Source organism: Prionailurus viverrinus, chromosome B2 (genome assembly GCF_022837055.1).
Source record: "Prionailurus viverrinus isolate Anna chromosome B2, UM_Priviv_1.0, whole genome shotgun sequence".
In the NCBI taxonomy this organism is placed as follows: domain Eukaryota; kingdom Metazoa; phylum Chordata; class Mammalia; order Carnivora; family Felidae; genus Prionailurus; species Prionailurus viverrinus.
This window is the reverse complement of record NC_062565.1, coordinates 120,215,418-120,239,760: the sequence shown is the minus strand read 5'-3', so window position 1 is coordinate 120,239,760 and position 24,343 is coordinate 120,215,418. Positions and strand designations below refer to the sequence as shown.

General features: G+C 38.1%; 1 protein-coding gene and 1 long non-coding RNA gene across 2 annotated transcripts; both read left to right on the top strand.

Annotated features, from left to right (window-relative positions):
• Positions 1-156: 156 nt before the first annotated feature.
• LOC125165155 (uncharacterized) lies at positions 157-7,205 on the top strand. Its single transcript, XR_007151996.1, has 3 exons — positions 157-780; positions 3,126-3,291; positions 7,056-7,205. It is a non-coding gene; the product is annotated as an uncharacterized LOC125165155 (long non-coding RNA).
• Positions 7,206-20,758: 13,553 nt separating this feature from the next.
• LOC125166214 (trace amine-associated receptor 2) lies at positions 20,759-21,713 on the top strand. The gene has a single exon (XM_047860029.1). The coding sequence runs from the start codon at positions 20,774-20,776 to the stop codon at positions 21,692-21,694; it is 921 nt and encodes a 306-aa protein (XP_047715985.1). The 5' UTR covers positions 20,759-20,773; the 3' UTR covers positions 21,695-21,713.
• The last annotated feature ends 2,630 nt before the right edge of the window (positions 21,714-24,343 follow it).

The window sequence follows — 24,343 nt, the reverse complement described above, 5'->3', positions numbered from 1 at the left end:
TGGGACAGAGAGAGACAGAGCATGAACGGGGGAGGGGCAGAGAGAGAGGGAGACACAGAATCGGAAACAGGCTCCAGGCTCTGAGCCATCAGCCCAGAGCCTGACGCGGGGCTGGAACTCCTGGACCGCGAGATCGTGACCTGGCTGAAGTCGGACACTTAACCGACTGCGCCACCCAGGCGCCCCAACATCATCCTCATTCCTAATAAATTTCAAAATTACAATTATGCCACAGAATAGCAGAAGATTTATTTCCAGGTCTATACACAGAAGGAAGTTGAACCTGGTGTTTACATTTTTAGATTGCTGGTCTGTGGCGTGTCGGTGTTGGGCATACAGTATGTTTGAGAGGCTATGGGGATTTTTATTTCTTTAGAAAATAATTTATATAAAAATGTGTGTGTGTATCATACCTATGTATTTATATATACATATATGATACAGATATTTGCAAAATAACTATTATCTGCCTATCTAATAAGTTTGAATGGATGCTTTGTGTAAGCCCTGGTGCACATTGGCATAAAACAGAGTCCTGCAGCACCCCACACATGGGGGTGTCTTCAGGCTTTGGAATCGGGCAAACCTGGGTTCAAATCCTAGCTCTCTTTGTAGTCCCTGTGCTTTCTCTCCTTTGTGCCTTTGCTTCTGCAGCCCCTGATGACTGGAATGCCTCCTCCCTAACTCCACCTCCCTTTACTGGCTGACATTTACTCATTTTAAAGGACTCATCTTGAGGGGAACCTCTCCAGGAAGCCATCTTTAATTCTTCCAGATCAGGTAAGTGTTTTTCCCTGAACTCCCAAATATCCTAGGCACTTCCTTGTTGGTGCACTTATTACTTGTGTTAAGATGTCCTTTGCCCCAGAGAACTTTGAATTGCTGAAGTAAGAGAGTATGTTTTAGTCATCGTTGTACCCTGTGCTTAGCACAGTGCCTGGCACAGACAAGCCACTCTATGCATGTTTTTAAGAGGGAGTAAATGAAGATGGGATGATTAGGTATCCAAGGGGATCAAGCTTATAAAAGTTAGAGACAGATTTGAGCCCCAGTCTGGCTACAAACTCCACCTTCCAGGAAACCTATTTCAGAAAGTGGAGCCAACTATAGGGAAACTATAAGGAATCATAGTTTTTAAAAAAAAAATTTTTTTTTAATTTTTTTTTTTTAACGTTTATTTATTTTTGAGACAGAGAGAGACAGAGCATGAACGGGGAAGGGGCAGAGAGAGAGGGAGACACAGAATCGGAAACAGGCTCCAGGCTCTGAGCCATCAGCCCAGAGCCCGACGCGGGGCTCGAACTCACGGACCGCGAGATCGTGAGCTGGCTGAAGTCGGACGCTTAACCGACTGCGCCACCCAGGCGCCCCCAAAAAAATTTTTTTTAACATTTATTTATTTTTGAGACAGAGAGAGAGCGAGAGCATGAACAGGGGAGGGTCAGAGGAAGAGGGAGACATAGAATCTGAAACAGGCTCCAGGCTCTGAGCTGTCAGCACAGAGCCTGACGCGGGGCTCGAACCCACAGACCGCGAGATCATGACCTGAGCCGAAGCGCTTAACCGACTGAGCCACCCAGGTGCCCCCTAGGACTCATAGTTTTATCTCCAGTCAACTCTAAGCAGATGTGCCTTGATGGGTTTAATTTGGGTAATAAATGCGTATTCATTGTGAATAGAAAGGATTTGAAGAGTTAAGTTATTAAAACTTGTATTCTGAAACTAACTACGTTTAGCTAACAGCTACTACCTAAGGCAATGTTTGAAGCCCTAACAGCCCTGGAAGTTTTAGGGCATGTTTGGACTGAGACTGAGAAATCTTTAGTTTCAACTAGCAACCTAGGTCCTTTGAGCTACATTTCTTCTAACAACCATGGACTTGGATCCTTAAGATAAAGGTATTCTGAATTTTTCAGTTCATATAGTAGAGTGAAAACTTAGAGAGATAATAAATACTATACCTTGTTTAAAAACGAGCTCAGAAACCCTGGCGTGTTCATCTCCAGCACCTGCCACAGGGCCTTGGTACAGCGTGGTTGCCCCAGGAAAGTTTGTTCAAGGACGGGAGAGAAGAAAGATAAGTGATTAGAATGTGGCATTTTTAAAGCAGCAATAAAGATTATTTCTCAAGTTATCTCTTGAAATTTAGACATTTTATTTTATTTATTATTTTTTAATGTTTATTTATTTTTTGAGGGGGGGGGACAGAGCAAGAGCAAGGGAGGGGCAGAGAGAGAGAGGGAGACAGAATTCAAAGCAGGTACCAGGCTCTGAGCTGTCAGTACAGATCGCGAGATCATGACCTGAGCTGAAGTCGGACGTTTAATCGACTGAGCCACCCAGGTACCCCCAAATTTAGGCATTTTAATGTCATTTTCTCAAAGTAACGGTGACTTGGCAGTCTGACTCAGGACTTCCCAAGTCCTCTCAGTCTGTGGATTAGTGCTGGATATGACAAACATTTTACAGATCATTGTGAAATAAGAAAATAACAAGGTAGTGAGTTTTTCATTTTGGAATGCTTATTTAATTTAATAGATTTTCTTTCATCTAAGATCATGGCCTTGCTAAATGTTCAGGATTAAGATGTTTCATTTCTTTTATGAAAATATGATAATAATAGATGGGGTTTTTTTAAATGACTATTTGATAACCTGACAGTTACCCCCATGTTTTTAAAACTTTTTATTTATGAAATTTCCAAACCCACTATTCTGCCCGGTTACTAACCCCACCTCAGCTCTGGTTGGCTGAGGTGTGATGTTAGTTGAATGGTTTTCCTGAGACTTGTGAAATCTTCCAGACGGTGATTCTTTGTTTTTTGGTTTTTTTTTTTTTGTTTTTTTGTTTTTTTGTTTTTTTTTTTTGCTCATTATGCCAGCTCTGTAAACATATTTACATCAAATAAGAAAATAGACTAAGGTAGAAGTCAGTGTTTTGCTTTCTTGCATCAACTAAAGTTTTCTTCCTCAGATTTACACTTTGCCTTTGCTTAATAGTCTGAGAATTCCCCAAACATTTGGTTCCTCAAATAAAGTTCTCTGATAAATATTTTCCTATCTCTACTAAGTACAACTGCTTCCCTAATGACTTACAGTGTGAAATTATTTCCCATCATGACCCAGGCAGAACAGCAGATGTGTTAATGATGCCCTCTGGTCTCTATTTACCTGGAAGTTTGGCAAAGGAAGACGAAGTAAAAGAGATGCTGCTGACACTTGTCTCTTTGGACTGTGGACTCAGATTGCACCTTTAGAGTGTCAAACTGTAAATGAATTGCGGTGGGCATTGGTAAGTATCCAATCAACACATTTAATTACTATTATTAGCAATTCTCATAAGGCTTCGAACAAACAGAAGAGTTTCCAAACAGTGATGTCATATGCTTGAAATACGTTAGCTTTATTTTTTAAATGGTTTAGGGTTTCATCTTGTCTGTATATCGTCCTAAGCTTGGAAAACTATGAAAGTTTGGGGAATAAGGAAAAGCCCATAAAGCATCCATTGGTTTTCTTTCCACGGTTCATATTACAAGGAATAATAAAATAAAACACAACAAAACAAAACAGGGCAGTGACCCCTATTTTACTACCAGGTAGTAGACTAGATACGGAATTACCACAAGGCTAAATTTGATCATGGACAGCAATGTGACAGGTTAGTCCTATATAAAAAGATGAAGTGAAAAATGGTAGTCATGACGTGGGTAGGTGAGTCCCCTAAACTCTTCTTCCTGGTTCCTGTTTGCATCATCAAATAAAACCATAACCAAGAGACCAGAATCATGGTTTGTGATGTCACTGGAAGCATATTAGCCTGAGTTTATATTCAAATACTGTTGATTGTCAACTGTTTAGCAATGTTCAACAGCAGAGAGCAATTTACTAAACCTCTTTAAATTTCATTTTTGTTATTGACAAAGGGGTGGTATGTAACTTTCAGTGTGTTGTGAAGATTTTTTTCATTCATTAAATCCCTTATCCGTTCATATAACAAGTATGAATTATTGAGCCCCTGTTTTATATATATCCAATTATTGAGTACCTGTTATATATATATCCATTCATACAACAAGTATGAATTATTAAGCACCTGTTAGAGCCCATTGTGTTAGCTGCCTGCTAAGGGTACAGACGGGAACAAGGCCAACACGTTCCCTGTCCCTCTGGAATTTTTGTGGAGATAAAATGCAGGTTTTGGAAATGAAATGAGATTGTATTTTATCACACATTGGCAGACGTACAGTACATGGTTCATATCACATAGTCAACAAGTTGGTTATTATGATTATGATTATGATTTCCAATTCACTTAGGCATTGTCAGCCTCGTCCATGCTGCAGAGAGAATTTAAAAATATATCCCTGACTATCCATTTTGAGCTCAGATCTCTTTCTGTTTAGCTGATATAACAAATCCTCAAAGTCATTGTGATCATACTCTCGCTGCCCCCTCCTCGTTTCTGTTCTTGTCTGGCCAACTTACATAAAACACACTGGTGTCTTTGTCTATTGGGAAGCTCCCCTTCAGCAGGTGCCAAAATCCTGTATGTGCCTAATTAAACTAAGTTGTTCCATTATCCCATCTTCTCCTATGTTCTCCATTGAAAGATACCTGCTATCCTTGCAATTGCTCAAGCTGAGAGTCTGGGAGGAATCCTTGGCTCTTCCTCATCCTTACACCCCACTTCCTGTCAAGTATGGGCCACGCATTGTAATTCCATACGCAACTTTCTCTTCATGGACTCTGGATAAATCCCACAACTGGTTTCATTCCTCAAGTCTTGACCTCTCTAGTCCAGTAGCTTCTCAGCGCAGCAGCCACCGATTCCTCTAAAACCCATATTTGGCCCCTTGTCGAAATGTCTTTCTGCTGTTCAACATCCTCAAGTGTTTCTTAGTACTTTTTATATTACTTGCGCCACAACGCCCAAGTTCCTGGCTAACATAAAAGACCGTCTGTTGTCTGTCCCGCCTACTTTTCTATCTGTATCTCCTACCCCTTCTTATAAGCATATTATATTTCAGCCACACCAGGTTACCTACATTTCCTGAAAATTCTGTGTCTTTTTGGAACCAGGCTTTTCAAAACCCAGGCTTTGAACACTCGATTTCTGCTATTCAGAATGCCCTTCATCAAATTGTTTATGTCCTCATTCTCAACGCCTTCCCACAGCAGAACTTTTTGCTAAAGGTCAACTGATAACGCCTCAGACCCAGGTGCTACTTTCTTCTCTGATCTCCAAAAGACACTCAGGCATAGTTCTATTACAACATGTGACGCATTGCAGTGTAATGATCTGTCTGTACAAGCAAATTAGTTTTTAATAAATATTGCACAGAATATTTGACACAGTATATGTAAGGTACAAATGTTAGGCATAAAAATCACTAAGAGCATGCACACAGCTTAATTCTCACTTTAGGAAAAATAACATTATTTTAAAAAATTCCATTGATTTGTAGTTCTTTGCATATTCTTGTTGCTAACTCTTTGCCAGGTACACGTGTGACAAATGTCTTCCCCCAATTATTAGCTTATTTTTTCAGCTTTTTTTTTGATGACGTATTGAACAAATTCTTTATCCTCATGTAGTCAGATTCATTAAGCATTTATTTTTTGTCCTTTTTTGGTGACAGCGGTAATCCTTTTATACAATGAAAGCATAAAGACATTTTCCTATATGTCTTCTAAGCATTTTTTTTTAATTTGAGAGAGAGAGAGCATGGGTGGTGGAGAGGGGCAGAGGGAGAGAGAAAGAGTCTTAAGCAGACTCCACATCCAGCATGGAGTCTGCCGTGAGGCTCTACCCCACGACCCTGGGATCATTACCTGAGCTAAAATCAAGAATTGGACCCTCAACTAAGACACCTGAGCCCCTCTGGCTTCTAAGAGTTTTGTAGCTTTGTCTTTCATATTTAGGTTTTTAATTCACTTTAATTCTGGAATTCATTGTTGTGTGTGGTTGAGACTAGGCCCAATTTCATTTATCCTTTCTTTTTCAAAGTCTGGGAAATTAAAAAAAATTTTTTTAATGTTTATTTATGTTTGAGAAAGGCGGTGGGGGGAGGGAGACACAGAATCGGAAGCAGGCTCCAGGCTCCGAGCTGTCAGCACAGAGCCAAATGTAGGACTCAAACCCACAAACCGTGAGATCATGACCTGAGCCGAAGTCAGTGGCTCAACAAACTGAGCCACCCAGGCACCACTCATTTATCTTTTCTGTGTAACTAATTGTCCTAGCACCTCTACCCATTCTCCATTAATCTGTTGTGAGCAGTATCATAACTCACATTTCCATATATATATATATATATATATATATAGGAAGCCATATGTTTTTGGGCTCTTTGAAGCCTTCATTTACCTATACCAACACCACATTGTCTTAATTACTATAACTTTATATTAAGTCTTTGAATGAGATAAAGGAAAATTCCCTTCATCCCATTTTTTTCCTCCTTCTCCTCTTGCTTTTTCTTTTTCTTCATCTGGAGACTTTAGGTTTATGAGGACCTTCATAATTTCTTATACATTATTGAGACAACTTGTCAAGTTGCATACACACACACACACACACACATGCACTTGCACACCCTCTGAGATTTTAATAGAGAATGTATTAACTCTATAGATCATTTTGTGGAAAATTAGTACCTTTATTACAATAATTCTTCTAATCCCAGAATACGGTACAGTTCTTCATTTATTTAGGGCTTCATTTATGCCTTTAAATAAAATTGAAAACTTTTTCCATAAAGAACTTTCACATCTATTTCTCAAGGTATTTTGTATATATTTTTTGATTATGTTGTAAAGATAAGCTTTTAGAAAGTTATGGTTTTTACTCCTTTTTTGATGTGAGAAAGCAATATTTCTGTACACTGCTTTTTTAAAAAATATAGCAAACTTTGTTAACCTCTCTTATTGATTGTAAAAATGTAAACATATATTTTGAATATTTTACAGAGATATTTGTATCATTTGTCAATAATAACAGTTTTTCCTGTTTCTAATCTTTATACATTTTTCCTCTGCTTTTCTGCATGGCCAAAGCCTTCAGCAAAAGAAGGAAATGAAATGATTTTGGAGTGTTTTCAGGAGGTTTGCCTCATCCTCAAGAGAATCATGTCTCATCAGTAAGATATCTCTCGAAAACTTTTCATTTTTTGCAGAGATACTCTTAATTGGGTTAAGGAAATCACTTTTCCGCCTGGTCTACTGCAAGTTATTTTTTTAAAATAATAAGTAGATTTTAATTTTATCATGTGTCTATTAAGATAATAAAATGATCATCCACTCTTATTCTGACATGGTAGTGAATGACTGCAAGTCATGTCTAATGTCAAAATGTCAAACCATGCTTACATGGTCCGATTTTGGCTCAGGTCATGATCTTGCAGTTTGTGAGTTCGAGCCCTGCATCAGGCCCCACGTTGGGTTCTGTGCTGATAGCTCGGAGCCTGGAGCCTGCTTCAGATTCTGTGTCTCCCTCTCTGTCTGTCCCTCCCCTGCTTGTGCTCTCTCTCTCTCTCTCGCAAAAATAAATAAACATTAAAATTTTAAAAAATAACTCAGAACTCTATAGACTGTTACATTTGTGTTTACGAGTAAGAATAAGCTTTGATGCATAGGGGCACTTGTACCCCAATGTTCATAGCAGCACTCTCAACAATAGCCAAATTATGGAAAGAGCCTAAATGTCCATCAACTGATGAATGGATAAAGAAATTGTGGTTTATATACACAATGGAGTACTACGTGGCAATGAGAAAAAATGAAATATGGCCTTTTGTAGCAACGTGGATGGAACTGGAGAGTGTGATGCTAAGTGAAATAAGCCATACAGAGAAAGACAGATACCATATGGTTTCACTCTTATGTGGATCCTGAGAAACATAACAGGAACCCATGGGGGAGGGGAAGGAAAAAAAAAAAAAAGAGGTTAGAGTGGGAGAGAGCCAAAGCATAAGAGACTGTTAAAAACTGAGAACAAACTGAGGGTTGATGGGGGGTGGGAGGGAGGAGAGGGTGGGTGATGGGTATTGAGGAGGGCACCTTTTGGGATGAGCACTGGGTGTTGTATGGAAACCAATTTGACAATAAATTTCATATATAAAAAAGAAAAAAGAATAAGCTTTGATTTTCCTATCCAGCATATCCTTGTGAGGATTTGGCACCCTCATATGAAGTTTATGCTAACCTCATAAAATCAACTCGCAAACTGACTGTTTTCTGTATTCTAGATAGTTTGTGTAAGACTGGAATTATTTGGTCCTTGAATGTTCAGTAGAGCTTGCTATTAAAACCATCTGGACCTGAAACATTCTTTATGAGAACATTTCCAACTATTCATTTTAATGGTCACAGACTGTTTAGTCACAGATGTTTCTGTTTTAATGCAATGTGTGGGTACCTGAGAAACCAATGTTATTAAAATTGTGCTCTGTGAATAATAGAGCTAATGGGAAAAATAGGATTACTGGCAGACCACCCAAGTCCCATGTAGCACTGGAACTGGGGCCCTAACAAAAGCAAATATAATCCTAACAAAAACATCAGTAGAGTAAATTTCCACTGGAATTTGCACTCAGCTTCACAGTGAACTTCTCTGACGGGGCTTCTGCTCGCTCCTTTGCATTCTGGATCCGTGAGCGCATTTGTTTCCAATAGAGATCCGTTTAATAACAAAATAAAATTAAAAATCTAACCTTGGGCATGCTATGGATCATTAACTAGAAAAAAAAAAGTTAACATCAGAGGAAATAACTGCCGCGTTTTCATATGTACCCTCGGCTTCCCCAGAGGGCTTAGAGCTGTGGCTAAGAGAGCCGTTTTCAAAACCACCAAAACCGCTACCTCTCGCTTCAGGAAGATCCCTAAGACCTCTATATATTGCTAAGCCTTTTTTTTTTTTCCAGTTGCAAGGAAGCCTGTCATAATTATTTCAAAACTTTCATGTGTTGGGAAAGATCACATAAGAATCAAAATATAATGCTGAATTATGCTGACATCATCTTACTACGGATCAGTCGGATATGAGCTCATGTGTATTCTGGAAACACACACTGTAGAACAGACTGTCTTCCTTTTCTCCTTGAGTCAGTTTTTATGAACCATATTTTTCCAGGAGTTTGTTTCACAAGGGTTTTCAGATTTGTGGTGTAAAGTTGTTCATGATGCCCTATGACCTTTTTTAATATTTGCTGAATATATAGTTACACATATTCATATGCCTTTTATTTCTGATATTGTTTATTTTCTCTTTCTCTCTCTTTCCCAAAAATAGCTAGGCTTTATTTAGCCTTTCTATTATTGTATGTTGGTTTCCTGTATCAATTACTCCTGTTATTTTATTATTTTTTCCTTCCTTTTCCTTCTGTATTCCACTGCTCTTTTTCTTTCTTTTTAAGTTTTTATTTATTCCTTTTGAGAGAGAGAGTATGAGCAAAGGAAGGACAGAGAGAGAGAGAGGGAGAAAGAGAGAGAGAGGAGAATCCCAGGCAGGCTCCAAGCTGACAGCATGGAGCCCAACGCAGGGCTTGAACTCACAGACCGTGAGATCATGACCTGAGCCCAAATCAAGACTCAGACACTTAACCAACTGAGCCTCTCCACTGCTCTTTTTCTAAATTCTTAATATGGATGATTATTTAGCTAATTTTCAGTCTCTCTTCTTTTATATTAGCAATTAAGGGAAAATTCATCCCATTCAGTTTTATTTTTAGATGACTCTTTCAAGCCTTAATACATTTTTTTCATTGATTAGTTCAAAATAAGTTCCAATTTCAATGTTTGATTCCTTTTGAGTCAATGAGTGATTTAGAAGTATGTTTTTAATATCCCAAGACAAGGGGTTTTCTTCGTTACTTGTTTCTGGCTTAATTGCTCTGTGTTTTGACAACCTGACACATACAATGTCAGTCCCTTGAAATTAGTTGAGACTTTATGTTATATCCCAGTATTTTATCAATTTTTATAAATGTTTTGTGTATGCCTGAGAAGACCGTGTGTTCTGCAGTTGTTTTGTTGTGTTGTACTTATTTACTTATTTAAAATCTTACTGATATTTGTATTTATCCTTTTTCTCCTTACAATGTTGTTTTCTTTTTCTTTTTTTAAGTAGGCTCCACGCTCAACGCTTGGTTCAAACTCCTGACCCTGAGATCAAGAGTCACGTGCTGGACCAACTGAGCCAGCCAGGTGCTCATTTATTTATTATCCTTTCATTTATTGATAGACATGTGTTAAAAGATCCCACAAAGATTGTGGATTTTGTCTATTTTTCTTTGTAGTTTGGTTAGTTTTTTTCTTTATGGATTTGTAGACTGATTGAATTTACATGCATTACATCATCTTGGGAAACGGAACCCTTTTTGGTTATGTATCCTTTTCATTCGTCATGCTTTTGCCCTTAACATATACATTGTCTTATATTAATATAACTACACAAGTTTTTTTTATTTAACTTTATTATTTATTTTTTAAAATTTACATCCAAATTAGTATATAGTGAAGAAATGATTTCAGTAGATTCCTTAATGCCGCTTACCCATTTAGCCCATCCCCCTCCCACAAACCCTCCAGGAACCCTCAGTTTGTTCTCCATGTTTATGAGTCTCTTTTGTTTTGTCCCCCTCCCTGTTTTTATATTATTTTTGTTTCCCTTCCCTTATGTTCATCTGTTTTACACATGTTTTATTTTGATTTATATTTGTTTGGAATATTTTTTTCTAATTTTTGTTTTAATTTCAAAATGTGTCTATCCGTATGTTTTCAATGCATCTCTTTAAAAACAGCTCATAGTTGGATTTGTTTCTCAAATATCTGATCCTTTTTTTTTTTAAGAAGGAAAGTTACAGAAGATGAGACCAAATAGATGGCCAGAATGGCTGACCTTTTAAGCTAAAATTAGGTCTTTGAATGTTATTCTAAGAAAGGAAACCACTGGGGAGTTTTGAGCATGAGTGTATCATGGGTGTCTTTCTCCTTTCATGCCTCTCTCATTTCTTTTCCTCCTCCTTCCTCCCTTCCTTCCTCCTTCTTTCCTTCCTTCTTTCCTTCCTTCTTTCCTTCCTTCCTCCCTTCCTTCCTCCTTCCTTCTTCCTTCCTTCCTTCCTTCCTTCCTTCCTTCCTTCCTTCCTTCCCTCCTTCCTTCCTTCCCTTAATTCCTTTCTCTTTTGTCGTATAAAAAATTATTTGCTTAAAATCTACTTTGCTGGCACATGTTTGGGTTGGGGAAGGATAAGGGTCAAAATAAACTGGAAACAGAGTACAGCAGTGCAATATACACTGACACTTTCAATGCAAAGCATGTGAATGACAAGTTGCCACAATGAGAGCTTTACTAATTCAGAGTAGTGAGAAGTCATTATCAGACTAAAGTAAAGCTAATCCTATTTTTTGCGGATTAAATACACATATATTTGTAAAAATCTTTAATATGAATTTGGATTTTCAGAAACAGTAAGAAACCATTAAAGCAAAGTCTCAGTGATTTGACTAAGTAATAAACTATGCTATTTATTTTCTAAAAATGAATACTAACTACCATAAGGCTACTTTTTTGTGTCTGAATAAAAGACAAGCAAGAGTTCCCAAACAGTTTGGAACCATATCATCTCTAAAAGATCTTTTAGTTCCTAGGAACATATAAACTACCAAAACTTAAACCGGAAGAAATAGAAAATTTGAACAGACCCATAACCAGTAAAGAAAAAGAATCAGTAATCAAAAACCTCCTAATAAACAAAAGTCTAGGGCCAGATGGCTTCCCAAGGGAATTGTACCAGCAAAAATTCTCAACAAGATACTAGCCAATCAAATTCAACAGCACATTAAAAGAATTATTTACCATGCAGGCAGTGCTGGGGTGGCTCAGTTGGTTAAGCGTCTAACTCTTGATCTCAGCTCAGGTCATGATTTCACAGTTTGTGAGTTTGGGCCTTGTATCAGGCTCTGGGCTGCCAGCGTGGAGCCTGCTTGGGATTCTGTCTCTTATTCTCTCTGCCCCTTCCCTGCTGGCTCTCTCTCTCTCTCTCTCTCTCTCTCTAAATAAGCTTAAAAAATGAAAAAAAGAATTATTCATCATCATCAAGTAGGATTTATTCCTGGGCTGCCAGACTGCCAGAGTGGTTCAATATTCACAAATCAATCAAGCCGATATGCCATATTAATAAAAGAAAGGATAAGAACCATATGATCCCCTCAAGAGATGCAGAAAACATTTGACAAAGTACAGCATCCATTCTTGATAAAACCCTCAACAAAGTAAAGATAGATGGAACATACCTCAACATCATATATGAAGGCCATATATGAAGGATCCACAGCTAATATCATCCTTAATGGAGGATGAGAGGTGTTTCTTTACAGTCAAGGAATGTGACAGGGATGTCCACTCTCACCATTGTTATTTAGCATAGTACTGGAAGTCCTAGCTTCAGCAATCAGACAATAAAAAGAAATAAAAGGCATCCAAATCATCAAGGAAGAAGTCAAACATTCACTCTTTGCTGATGACATAATCTCTATGTAGAAAACCCGGAGGACTCCACCAAAAAAAAAAAAAAAATTGCTAGAACTGATGCATGAATTCAGCAAGGCCACAGGATACAAAAGCAATATACAGAAATCTGTTGTATTTCTATACACCAATAATGAAGCAGCAGAAAGTGAAATAAAGAAATTTAACCCCATTTACAATTTCACCAAAACCCATAAGTTATCTAGTAATAACCAAAGAAGTAGAAGATCTGTACTCTGAAAACTATAGAATAGTTAATGAAGGAAATTGAAGAGGGCACAAAGAAGTGATAAAGCATTCCATTCTTATGGATCAGAAGAACAAACATTGTTAAAATGTCTATATTACCCAAAGCAATCTACATATTTAATGCAATGCCTATCAAACTACCATCAGCATTTTTCACAGAGCTAGAACACACAATCCTAAAATTTGTATGGAACCACAAAAGACCCCAAAGAGCAAAAGCAATTTTGAAAAGGAAAAGCAAAGCAAGAGACATCACGATTCTGGACTTCAATCTATATTGCAAAGCTGTAATCATCAAGACAGTGTGGTACTGGCACAAAAACAGACACATAGATGAATGGAACAGAATAGAGAACCCCCACAAATGTATGGCCAACTAATCTTTGACAAAGCAGGAAAGAATATCCAATGGAAAAAAGATATATCCAAGAATATCTAAAAAAGGATATCCAATGGAAAAAAGCCTCTTCAACAAATGGTTTTGGGAAAACTGGACAGCAACATGCAAAAGAAGGAAACTGGACCACTTTCTTACACCATACACAAAAATAAATTCAAAATGGATGAAAGACCTAAATGTGAGACAGGAAACCATCAAAATCATAGAGGAGAACACAGGCAGCCACTTCTTTGACCTTGGCAGTAACAACTTCTTACTAGACATGTCTCCAGAGGCAAGGGAAGCAAAAGCAGACATGAATAATCGGGACTTCATCAAGATAAAAATCTTCTGCACAGCAAAAGAAAGCAATCAACAACGTCTAAAGACAACCTGTGGAATAGGAGAAGATATTTGCAAATGACGTATCTGATAAAGGGTTAGTATCCAAAATCTATAAAGAACTTATCAAACAACACCCAAAAAACAAATAATCCAGTTAAGAAATGGACAGAAGACATGAATAGACATTTTTCCAAAGAAAACATCCAGGTGGCTAACAGGCACATGAAAAGATGCTTAACATCATTCGTCATCAGGGAAATACAAATCAAAACCATGATGAGCTATCACCTCACACTATTAGAATGGCTAAAATTAACAACACAGGAAACAACAGATTTGGTGAGGATGTGGAGAAAGGGGAATCCTCTTGCACTGCTGGTGGGATTGAAAACTTGGAAGTAGCCACTCTGGAAAACAGTATGGAGGTTCCTCAAAAAGTTAAAAATAAAACTACCTTATGACCCAGCAATTGCACTACTCAGTGTTTCTCAAAGCATACAAAAATACTGATTCGAAGGGGCACATGCACCCCAATGCTTATAGGAGCATTATCAACAGTAGCCAATCTATGAAAAGAGCCCAAACGTCCACAGACTGATGAATGATAAAGAAGATATGGTATATATATATATATATATATATATATATATATATACACATACAATGGAATATTACTCAGCCATCAAAAAGAATGAAATCTTTTCATTTGCAATCACATGATTGGAGCTAGAGTATATTATGATAAGCAAAATAAGTCAGTCAGAGAAAGACAAATACCACATGATTTCACTCATGTGTGGAATTAAAAAAAACAAAACAGGTGAACATAGGGGAAGGGGGAAAAAAAGAGAGAGTGGCAAACCATAAAGACCTTAACTCTAGGGAACAAACTGAGGTTTGCTGGAAGGGAGGTGGGCAAGGGATGGGCTAAGTGGGTGATGGGTATTAAGGAGGGCACTCATGATGAGAAGTTATATAGGTGTTTTATATGTAAGTGATGAATCACTAAGTCCTACTTCTGAAACTAATATTACACTATATGTTAAGTAACTAGAATTTAAATAAAACTTAGAAAAAGAACAGAAGACTTTTAACAGTCATAACAAGTATGAGTTTTTTTTTAAAAGCTGCTTCATCATTTTGTAATTGTACCTTAATCAACACTGTTCTAGAGGTCTTAGCACAATATGTTAAGAATAAGGAACTGAAAGCCTAAAGGATTGAAAAGGAGGAAACAAAACCATAGTTACTTATAGATAGTATTATTAACCACATAGAAAATCCACAAAAATCCACAGAGAAACTTTTAAAATAATAAGAGAATTCAGCAAGTTGCCCCATTCTTCCTGGTCTCAGAGGGTTGATGAGAATTGTTCTTCTAATCACATTTTTGCTAGGGAAAAAAGAAAAAGAAAAACAATGGATGGTAAGGCCTCTTCTCAGTGGCTGGAATGTGAGACAAATACGAACTGTGACGATCTCAGATTTTCCTAAAGAGTTGGAGGACACATGTCCATTTTTCTACTGGAATCATTGTGTGGTTGGGGTCAGCTTCCTTAGGGCCACCTGAAATGCAACAGGTCAGCTGCATTTTTATAGTCATTATGTAATAGTGGACTTAGGGACCAAAGGTTCAGATGATGACAACTTAGGCAGCAGAGACTCCTGAGAGGATAGAGGAGTGGTTTAGGCTTATTAAGCTGTTAGACTTTAGAAAGCAAGGGTTTGTTTTTGCTTTTTTCCCCCCTCTCTTAAGTATTTCAGTCCCAATTCCCTTGAGATTAATTGATAAATTCTAGAATAGCACCATTCACATAGTGCAGGTCTTCTAGTTCCATATAAACATTCACAGTGGTTAGAAAAGAAACAAGGAAATAAAGGTCCTGCTAGAAGGAGTTTGATTAACAATGGCCTCATCTACAATACAACAGGTATGTGGAGAAGGGATTAAGGACAGACCTGTGTGTTTTCTCTTTCCTGAGGTTTTGTTAGGAAGTAAACTGTCATTCGTATTATGCAACAGCATTATTCATGACCTGATTCTTCTTTTTTGCATTTTTGCCATGTGCAGGGAGAATGTGTAGGAATATAAAAGATAGTAGGTGCACAACTCAATATGAATTTGTAATAAAAGGCAGAGTCTTTTTATTATGTGAACGGGATAATATGTTGCTCTGCAGTATAATACGTTTCTTGGGAAGAAGATACAGAATCCTGGAAAGTGTTACCTCTTCACAAATGGCTGAGTAAATTATCACTGTCATTAACCTAAGTGAAGCAGAGGATTAAAGAAGACCTCAGATTTTGCATACAACCCCAATCCTTTATTTTTGTAGGAAAAATATTTTCTGGTGAAATATATTCTTGAATGTTCATCCCAACAAAGAAGGAAGAAAGATGAAAAGAAAGTCATCTTGATAGTGTTCTTTGTACGTCAGGCATTGGGCTAAGGCTGTTCATGTGTGTTATTTAATATGTTAAGATTCATTACCATTGAATATTTGATAGAAATTGAAAAACTGAAAGAAAACAAAAGCTTGGATAAGGGCAGAATAATTCCAGAAAGGTAGAAAGAATGATTGGCAGGAAGAAGGACTTTTAAAGTCTGTTAAAAGTTGAAAAAATGGTTGCTAAAACAGAGGAATGTTTCATATGGAAGCACTTACCAATTTAATAAGGTGAAGAGACAAGAGATTACATTAGAAAAATCAGAAAAAAACTTTATTATTGCAGACATGGTCTTGCAACTTAATCACTTTCTCAGGAGTGTAGAAAACACTTATTTTTAACAATACAGTGGAATAAATTTTAGGCATGGTATTTATTAATTATTCGTGAATGTGCAAGCAATTCATTGTGTTCTGCGTCTTTAGTTTTTGTTCTTCTTGTAGATATACCAACAATGGAGAAAAGATTATGCTTTAATTCTATTAACATCCATGTAGCTATATATGCTTATATTAACAGGTTTAAAATTTTTTTAAATTCATTTTGAGAGAGAGAGAAAAAGAGAGAGAGAGAACATGCTCCGGTGGGGGAAGGGGAGGGAGAGAGGGAGAGACAGAATCCCAATCAGGCTCCATGCTGACAGCCCAGAGCCCGACATGAGGCTTGAACCCACGAACCATGAGATCATGACCTGAGCCTAAATCAAGAGTTGGACACTCAGCTGACTGAGCCACCCAGGTGCCCTGGTTTAAAAAAATTTTAATGATACTTGAAGAATATAGCCCTGAAAGAATTGTTTTATGCATTTAGCATTCACAGACTATCACTGTAAAAGATGTGAAAGATGTGACCATTGAAATGTTTGAATTGTCGATGGATGTCACACGCAAGAAACGTGCCAAATACACCATACAGGACAATGATGCTTAGAGGGAAGTTACTTAAAGTCCTATTTGATGAAGTCATCAAATAGTCATCCACTGTGCCCCTTTCTGCTCTGTGGCAGGGGTATGAGGAACACCCTTCATGATGTATACTAACATACACATCATGCTCTGCATTTCAAAGAACTTTATTAAGGTTCCTAGAGCTTGTTGGCTATGTAAGTTTCCTGAATATTAAAGGGAGGTAAGCTCTGCACCTTATGATCTGAAGCTTAGAAGGATTGAGTATGACTTTCAAAAATGGACAGTAAGCTGATAATAATAGGAAAGTCACTAAACCAGGAACACAAAACTGTCTTTCAAGATTAAGTCTGTCGTTTCTGTAAATAGTCGTTAGGGCATTAGCTGGCAGAGACCCCAAATGCAATTTGGTAGCATTCCTCTGTGGTTGTAAACAGTCATGTTCCTCCTTCTCTAACTTTAGCTCCATTGCTAAAATGTGTCCCATCTCACAGTTAGGCTATTCGTTCTGTCTAGGGGGAGATAGAACCCCAGAGTAGGAAGGATAAGTAGGATATAATTGCTTTGGATTCAACACTTAGAATTAGTTGGAGGATTAACATCCAGAATATCAGTTGGAAGGTGAACAGCCAACTCATGCAACTCAATGTCAAAAAAATAAAAAAAACAAAAACAAACAGAAAGAAAAACAACAACAACAACAACAAGCCCAATCTAACTAAAAAAATGGGCAGAGCACTGGTATCGTATGTAAGAGATGAATCGCTGGATTCTACTCCTGAAGCTAAGACTACGTTGTATGTTAACTAACTAGAGAATAAAAAAATAAACAAAACAAAATAATAGAAGAAAAATGGGCCGAGGACTCGAATAGACTTTTTGTTTTCCCCCAAGAAAACAACATACAGATGGCCGACAGGCACATGAAAAAATGCTCACCATCACTAAAGGAAACACAAATCAAAACCACAATGAGATACCATCTCACGCCCGTGAGAATGGTTATTATCGAAAAGATAAGAAATGACAAGTATTGACAAGGATGCGGAAAGAAGGGAACCCTTGTGCACTGTTGGTGGCAATGTCAACTGGTGTAGCCACTACAGAAAATAGTACGGCGTTTCCTCAAAAAATTAAAAACAAAACTACCATATGATCTAGTAATTGTCCTTCCAGGTATTTACCTGAAGAAAACAAAAACTTTAATCCGTAAAGACATATGCACTCCTATGTTCACCGCAGAGTTATTTACAATAGTTAAGATATGAAAACAATCTAAATGTCCATTGATAAATGAATGGATAACGATGTGGTCCTTCCATTTACATTGAAATATTATTCATCCTTAAAAGAGAAAGAATCTTGCGATTTGCAACAACTTGGATAGACCTTGAGGGTATTATGCTAAGTGAAATAAGTCAGGCAGAGCCAGACGAATGCCATATGGTTTCATTTATATGTGGAACGTAAAAACCAAAACAAGTGAACGAATAAACAAAACAGAAACCGATTCACAGATACAGAAAACAAACTGATGGTCATCAGAAGGGAGATGGGTGGAACGGACAAAATTAGTGAATGGAATTAGGACGTACAATCTTCCAGTTATAAAACAAATAAGACATGGGGATATGATGCACAGCATAGGAAATATACTCAACAACATTGTAACGACTTTGCCTGGTGACAGATGATAACTAGACTTGTTGTAGTGACCATTTTATAATATATAAATATCAAATCACTACACCTGAAACGAATAGAGTCTTGTATGGCAGTTATTCTTCAACAAAAAGAGAATCAGTTGGAGAAAGCTTTTAATTTCAGATCTGCACTCATTCTCCTCCTGCAGCTATCTTAATTGCTTTCTTTATTTTTTCTTTTTAAAATCACGTTTAACTTTGAGAAAAAAGGGAAAGCTCCTTGACTACCTACTGCCTAAGACCATTGGCTTGGGAGCAACAGTGAAACTCGACACCCTCCCGCCTCCCACTCTATCCTCTCCCCAACCCTCTATTTTCTCTGTTATGTTCTGGAGACCCTGAGAATGACTTTCAAAAATCTTCAACTTGGGGCGCCTGGGTGGCGCAGTCGGTTAAGCATCCGACTTCAGCCAGGTCACGATCCCGCGGTCCGTGGGTTCGAGCCCCGCGTCGGGCTCTGGGCTGATGGCTCGGAGCCTGGAGCCTGTTTCCGATTCTGTGTCTCCCTCTCTCTCTGCCCCTCTCCCGTTCATGCTCTGTCTCTCTCTGTCCCAAAAATAAATAAAAAACGTTGAAAAAAAAATAAAAAATAAAAAAAAAATCTTCAACCAACCTCGAGCTCTTCCTTCACCTTTTCTTCTGCTTATAACCGGCTTTCTTTCTTCTGTTTAAATCCCACTCACCCACTGAGAACCAAATGGAAAGTCCCAACCTCACCGGGGCATTCTTGTCTACCCCAGCCTGAAATTCCCTCACCCATTTCTTTTACCTTTGCACATTTTGCTTAGACTCCTTTTAGATCAGTTAATCTCCACAGTTGGTTTTTATCTGTGGTGCAGAGTCATTTAGGTTTTAAGTTCTGCCTCTTCAGTTGTTTTGTAGAATCTCTGAGGCCAAGGACTAGCTCAAGCTTTCTTGTTCCTTTCATTGTGTCTTGCGTGTTGTGGGCACTCTGTAAACAGTTGTAGCTCAGTGTCTGATGGTGCTCACAGGGGCTGAGAATTTATTGGTTTATCTGTTAGTAACCGGTCAGGTCTGATATGTGTGAAGTCCTTGATGGCCACAGACTCTCGGCAGTATTAACAGTTATTCTTTTTGTATTAGTGTTTTCTCCCCCAACGTACTTTAAAAAAAAAGGAAAGTTATCCTAATTCATGAACGTGTTACTTTCCAAACATACATGGAAATGGCATCATGCAGATTTTTATATGCAAAATGAAGATACTGGGCCAACACAAGGAAGGAGTGGAGATGCCTAGGTGTCCTGAAGCTCACTGACCACCTTCTCCTATAGCTTTCTCTGTGACCCACACACTGAAACTTATTCGGCTTTCATTTTGCGTGATACGCGTTGCCCAAGGCTCTGAGGAGAAGCACCATGGAGGTGTACTTGTTCTTCCCAAAGAAGTGAGAGTGGTCCAATTTTGGCCTCTGCCCATGTCTGATTCAGCTGCTCTGGCTGGTGAGGTGCTTGTCAGGGCTCCATGACTGGCTGAAAATGATTCTACCCGGTCATTAGACATCCTTAAATGATTCTTCCCCTTTTAAACAACCTTGGCATGAACAAAATCAAAACACCATGAAAATAATACAACACATGAATGAAACAATTTTCAAATAATAACAACATCCTGGTCCCACAAGGCAGTAGACTGTACTCAAATAAAAGCTGATTAAGTGTTCCGGACTTATTTGAGGAAGAAGTGAATGTATTGTCTAATATATATCCATTCTTTCTATGAACATAGGAGCATCAATTATAATAAAGTAGATAATGAACTTGTTGCTTCTTCTCTTCCCCTCCTTTCACCTCCCAGTTCTCTCTCTCTTCCTCCTCTCTTCCTTCTTTTTCATTTCTGGCCCTGGAATAAAATAAGAGCCTACTAAATGTTGGTGGTATAATTTGAATCCAGGAAAGTATAAAGCAAATAAATCATTTAAACCCAGGTTAAAATTCTGTGAAGTTGCAAATGAAAGTTAAGATAAATAAATGAGAAAGATTGTAATTAATATTTCAGCATAAATTAATTATCTTCCTTGAGTCTTCTATATTTTTCTTGAGTTGTTCTGTGAAAACTTACATAAAATACAGAATATTTGATTAATATCTGACAAAATTTCATGTGTTCTTGCTTTTTCTGAAGGAAATATTGGATTGCTCTGGATATGGAAATGGATCTTGCCCGGAAAATGAAAGGCCACTGGGTGTCCGAGCTGCTATGTATTCATTTATGGCTGCAGCCATATTCATCACGGTGTTTGGCAACCTCGCCATGATAATATCCATTTCCTTCTTCAAGCAGCTTCACACACCAACCAACTTCCTCATCCTCTCCATGGCAGTCACTGACTTCCTCCTGGGGCTCACCATCATGCCCTACAGTATGGTCAGATCGGTGGAGACTTGCTGGTATTTCGGGCTTACATTTTGCAAGATTCATTACAGTTTTGACCTGATGCTTAGCATAACGTCCATTTTCCATCTTTGCTCTGTGGCTATTGACAGATTTTATGCTATCTGTTACCCTTTACGTTATTGCACGAAAATGACAATTCCCCTCATCAAGCGGTTGCTATTTCTCTGCTGGTCGGTTCCCGGAGCATTTGCTTTCGGGGTGGTCTTCTCGGAGGCCTACGCCGACGGGATTGAGGGCTACGATATACTGGTGGCCTGTTCCAGTTCCTGTCCAGTGATGTTCAACAAGTTATGGGGGACCACCTTGTTCATGGCAGGGTTCTTCACTCCTGGGTCTGTGATGGTGGGGATTTATGGCAAGATTTTTGCGGTATCAAGAAAACATGCTCGAGCAATCAATAGCTTGCCCGAAAATCAAAATAATCAAATGAGGAAAGACAAAAAAGCGGCCAAAACTTTAGGAATAGTGATGGGTGTTTTCTTACTATGTTGGTTTCCCTGTTTTTTCACAATTTTATTGGATCCCTTTTTGAACTTCTCTACTCCTGTAGTTCTGTTTGATGCCTTGACATGGTTTGGCTATTTTAACTCCCCGTGTAATCCCTTAATATACGGTTTCTTCTATCCCTGGTTTCGCAGAGCGCTGAAGTGCATTTTACTAGGTAAAATTTTCAGCTCACGTTTCCATACTACTGATCTGTTTACTCAAAAAGAAACGGAATAGACTTGTGTATGAGTGAAATGAGGCAAACGCACAGGAATGCAGAAGAATAAAGTCACTTAAAACATGTGTATATGTGTGTGCATGTGCGTATATGTGTGTGCATGTGTGTATATGTGTGTGTAGGTGTGTGTGTGTGATTTTGGCTACCAAGGCAAGCTTTTAGTTTCCAAGACTTGAGGGGAAAAAAAAGAGTCTTCTCTTTGAACCAAAATCCCTCTTCTTCAGAATACTTCATATACCTATTACTTCTAGGGAGAAAAGAGGAAGAAACTTGGAAGGATAAAGAGAAGACAAGGAAAAGCCAGGAATGGTGTGAAAAGAACACACAACCTTGATACTAATTGGAAGGGATCAGAGCATAAACTGAGCTTAAAAACTCCTGCTGCCTCTTACCACCATGAGCACTTTATGTGATTCTTCCATTCGCTTTTTGCTCTTTCGTGTCTGACCGGATGTAGTTTGAAATGTCAACAGCTAATAATTATAGGCAAATAAATACAGAAATAATTTCAAACCTGCATATTCTGTCAGGAACCAGTCACTGGTTAGCTGAGAATTAAACCTTTACTAGAATTTACTATTGTGAGGTTAAATCTTTCTTTTTTTTTTTTTTTAAGTAAAGTTTATTTATTTTGAGAGAGAGAGAGAGAGCAGAGGAGGGGCAGAGAGAGGGAGAGAGAGAATCCCAAGCAAGCTTTGCACTGTCAGTGCAGAGCCCAGGACTCGAACTTATGAGCCATGAGGTTTTTATTCAGCATCTTTTTAACTATAAGTTGAGGCCCATTAGTAACTTGTGAAGTGAAGTTAGTGGTCTGCAACCAGGGATGTGCTGCTAAGTGTTTGACACCTGACTCTGAAAAGGAAGAAAAAACAAAGAAAAAAAGCCTTGATTTGCAGAATTTGACTATAAATATACATATAAACTCAATATATATATATATATAGAGAGAGATTATATATATGTATGAAAATTATGATTCCAGTACATATATATATATATATACATACACACATACATTTATTTAGCAGAATGAATACATATTGTTCATTTAGCTGAAATCAAGCTATAAATGTGATGTCAACTGGCTCTCAGAAGTCCTGAAAAGTTAACCTGTTCTTGTCAGTGGCCATGAGAGGTGCCAGTACACCACTGGCTGCAAACAGCATTTTTCATGAAAAGCAAACAGAAGAAAATAAATCGTCTCAGAATACGTTGCTTGCATTGAGGGTAAGTAATGCCTTATAATGTTTTAATTTTAGTTATGTGAGTGTGTGTGTAAGTGAACTGCATTCCACTAAAATTTTTTGTGGTTCATTTCTTTTTTTTTTAATGTTTATTTATTTTTGAGAGAGACAGAGTGCAAGCGGGGGAGAGGCAGAGAGAAAGGGAGGCACACAATCTGAAGCAGGTTCCAGGCTCTGAGCTGTCAGCATAGAGCCTGACACGGGGCTCAAACCCACGAACTGTGTGATCATGACCTGAGATGAAGTTGGACACTCAACTAACTGAGCCACCCAGGTGCCCCTAATTTCTTTTTTAGAAATTGATGAACTATATTGATGAACAAATTAGCAATTTCTCCTCTTTATGGAAAAGCTTACATCATTGCCTGTAGATTTGCTTTGATCTTAGTTAATTGCACAAATCACAATTAAGCAGTGACCATTCTGTGGTCAGCTGAAATATTAGTTTTGTCTACCTGCCCAAAGATGGCCCTGCCACACATTGGCTAGACCTTCCATCCCTGCTAGCGTGCTGATAGGTTGGTGCCTCCCCGTAGCCTTAGAGTAGAGGAGAAATGGTGGAGATTCTTTGAGATGGTGAAAGAGATTGCAAGTACAAAATAAGTGGAAACACTGATTTTCCAAGAAGAGAGGAATTAAAGCCAGGTGCAATGATGACAGCTAATATGGTGTGTTGGATGCTATTGTGGCTTTTTGGCAATTCTTTTTAATGAGATACAGTAAAACTTTGGTTTGTGAGCATAATTTCGTCCAGAAACATGCTTGTAATCCAAAGCACTTGTATATCAAAGCAAGTCTCCCCGAAAGAAATAATGGAAACTCAGATGATTCGTTCCACAACCCAAAAATATTCGTATAAAAATGATTACAATACTGTAACATAATACAAAATTATAAAGAAAGTACAAAATATAAAGAAAAATAAGCAAATTAGCCTGCATTTACCTCTGAAAACCTTCATGGCTGGTGTGAGGGAAACAAGAGAGAGCAGGGTTATTGTGTAGGACGACTTTCACTATCACTAACGGAATCACTGCTGTCTATTGGCTCAAGGGAATCTTTTTCTTTTCATGCAACTTTAACAAGGGACCTATCCAGTGACACTTGGTTTTGCCTCCTTTGGAGGATTTCGGGGAACTGTGACATTGCATGGTCATTCAACAGATTCATCCCTCGCACTGCTACAGACTTGTTCAGGTGGTGCTTTTCCACAAAATTTTGCGCTGTTTCACACATTTTACACATCTCCCTAATCTCATTTGAAGCGAGCGATTCCTCCGCCTTTGTCTCCTCCTCCTCTGCAAACAAGATGCAGACATAGACTTCTTATAACATCTTGCAATTTCGGCAACCTGCATACGTCATTTGTACTTCTCAGTGATTTCCTTCTTAACTTCCACTGCG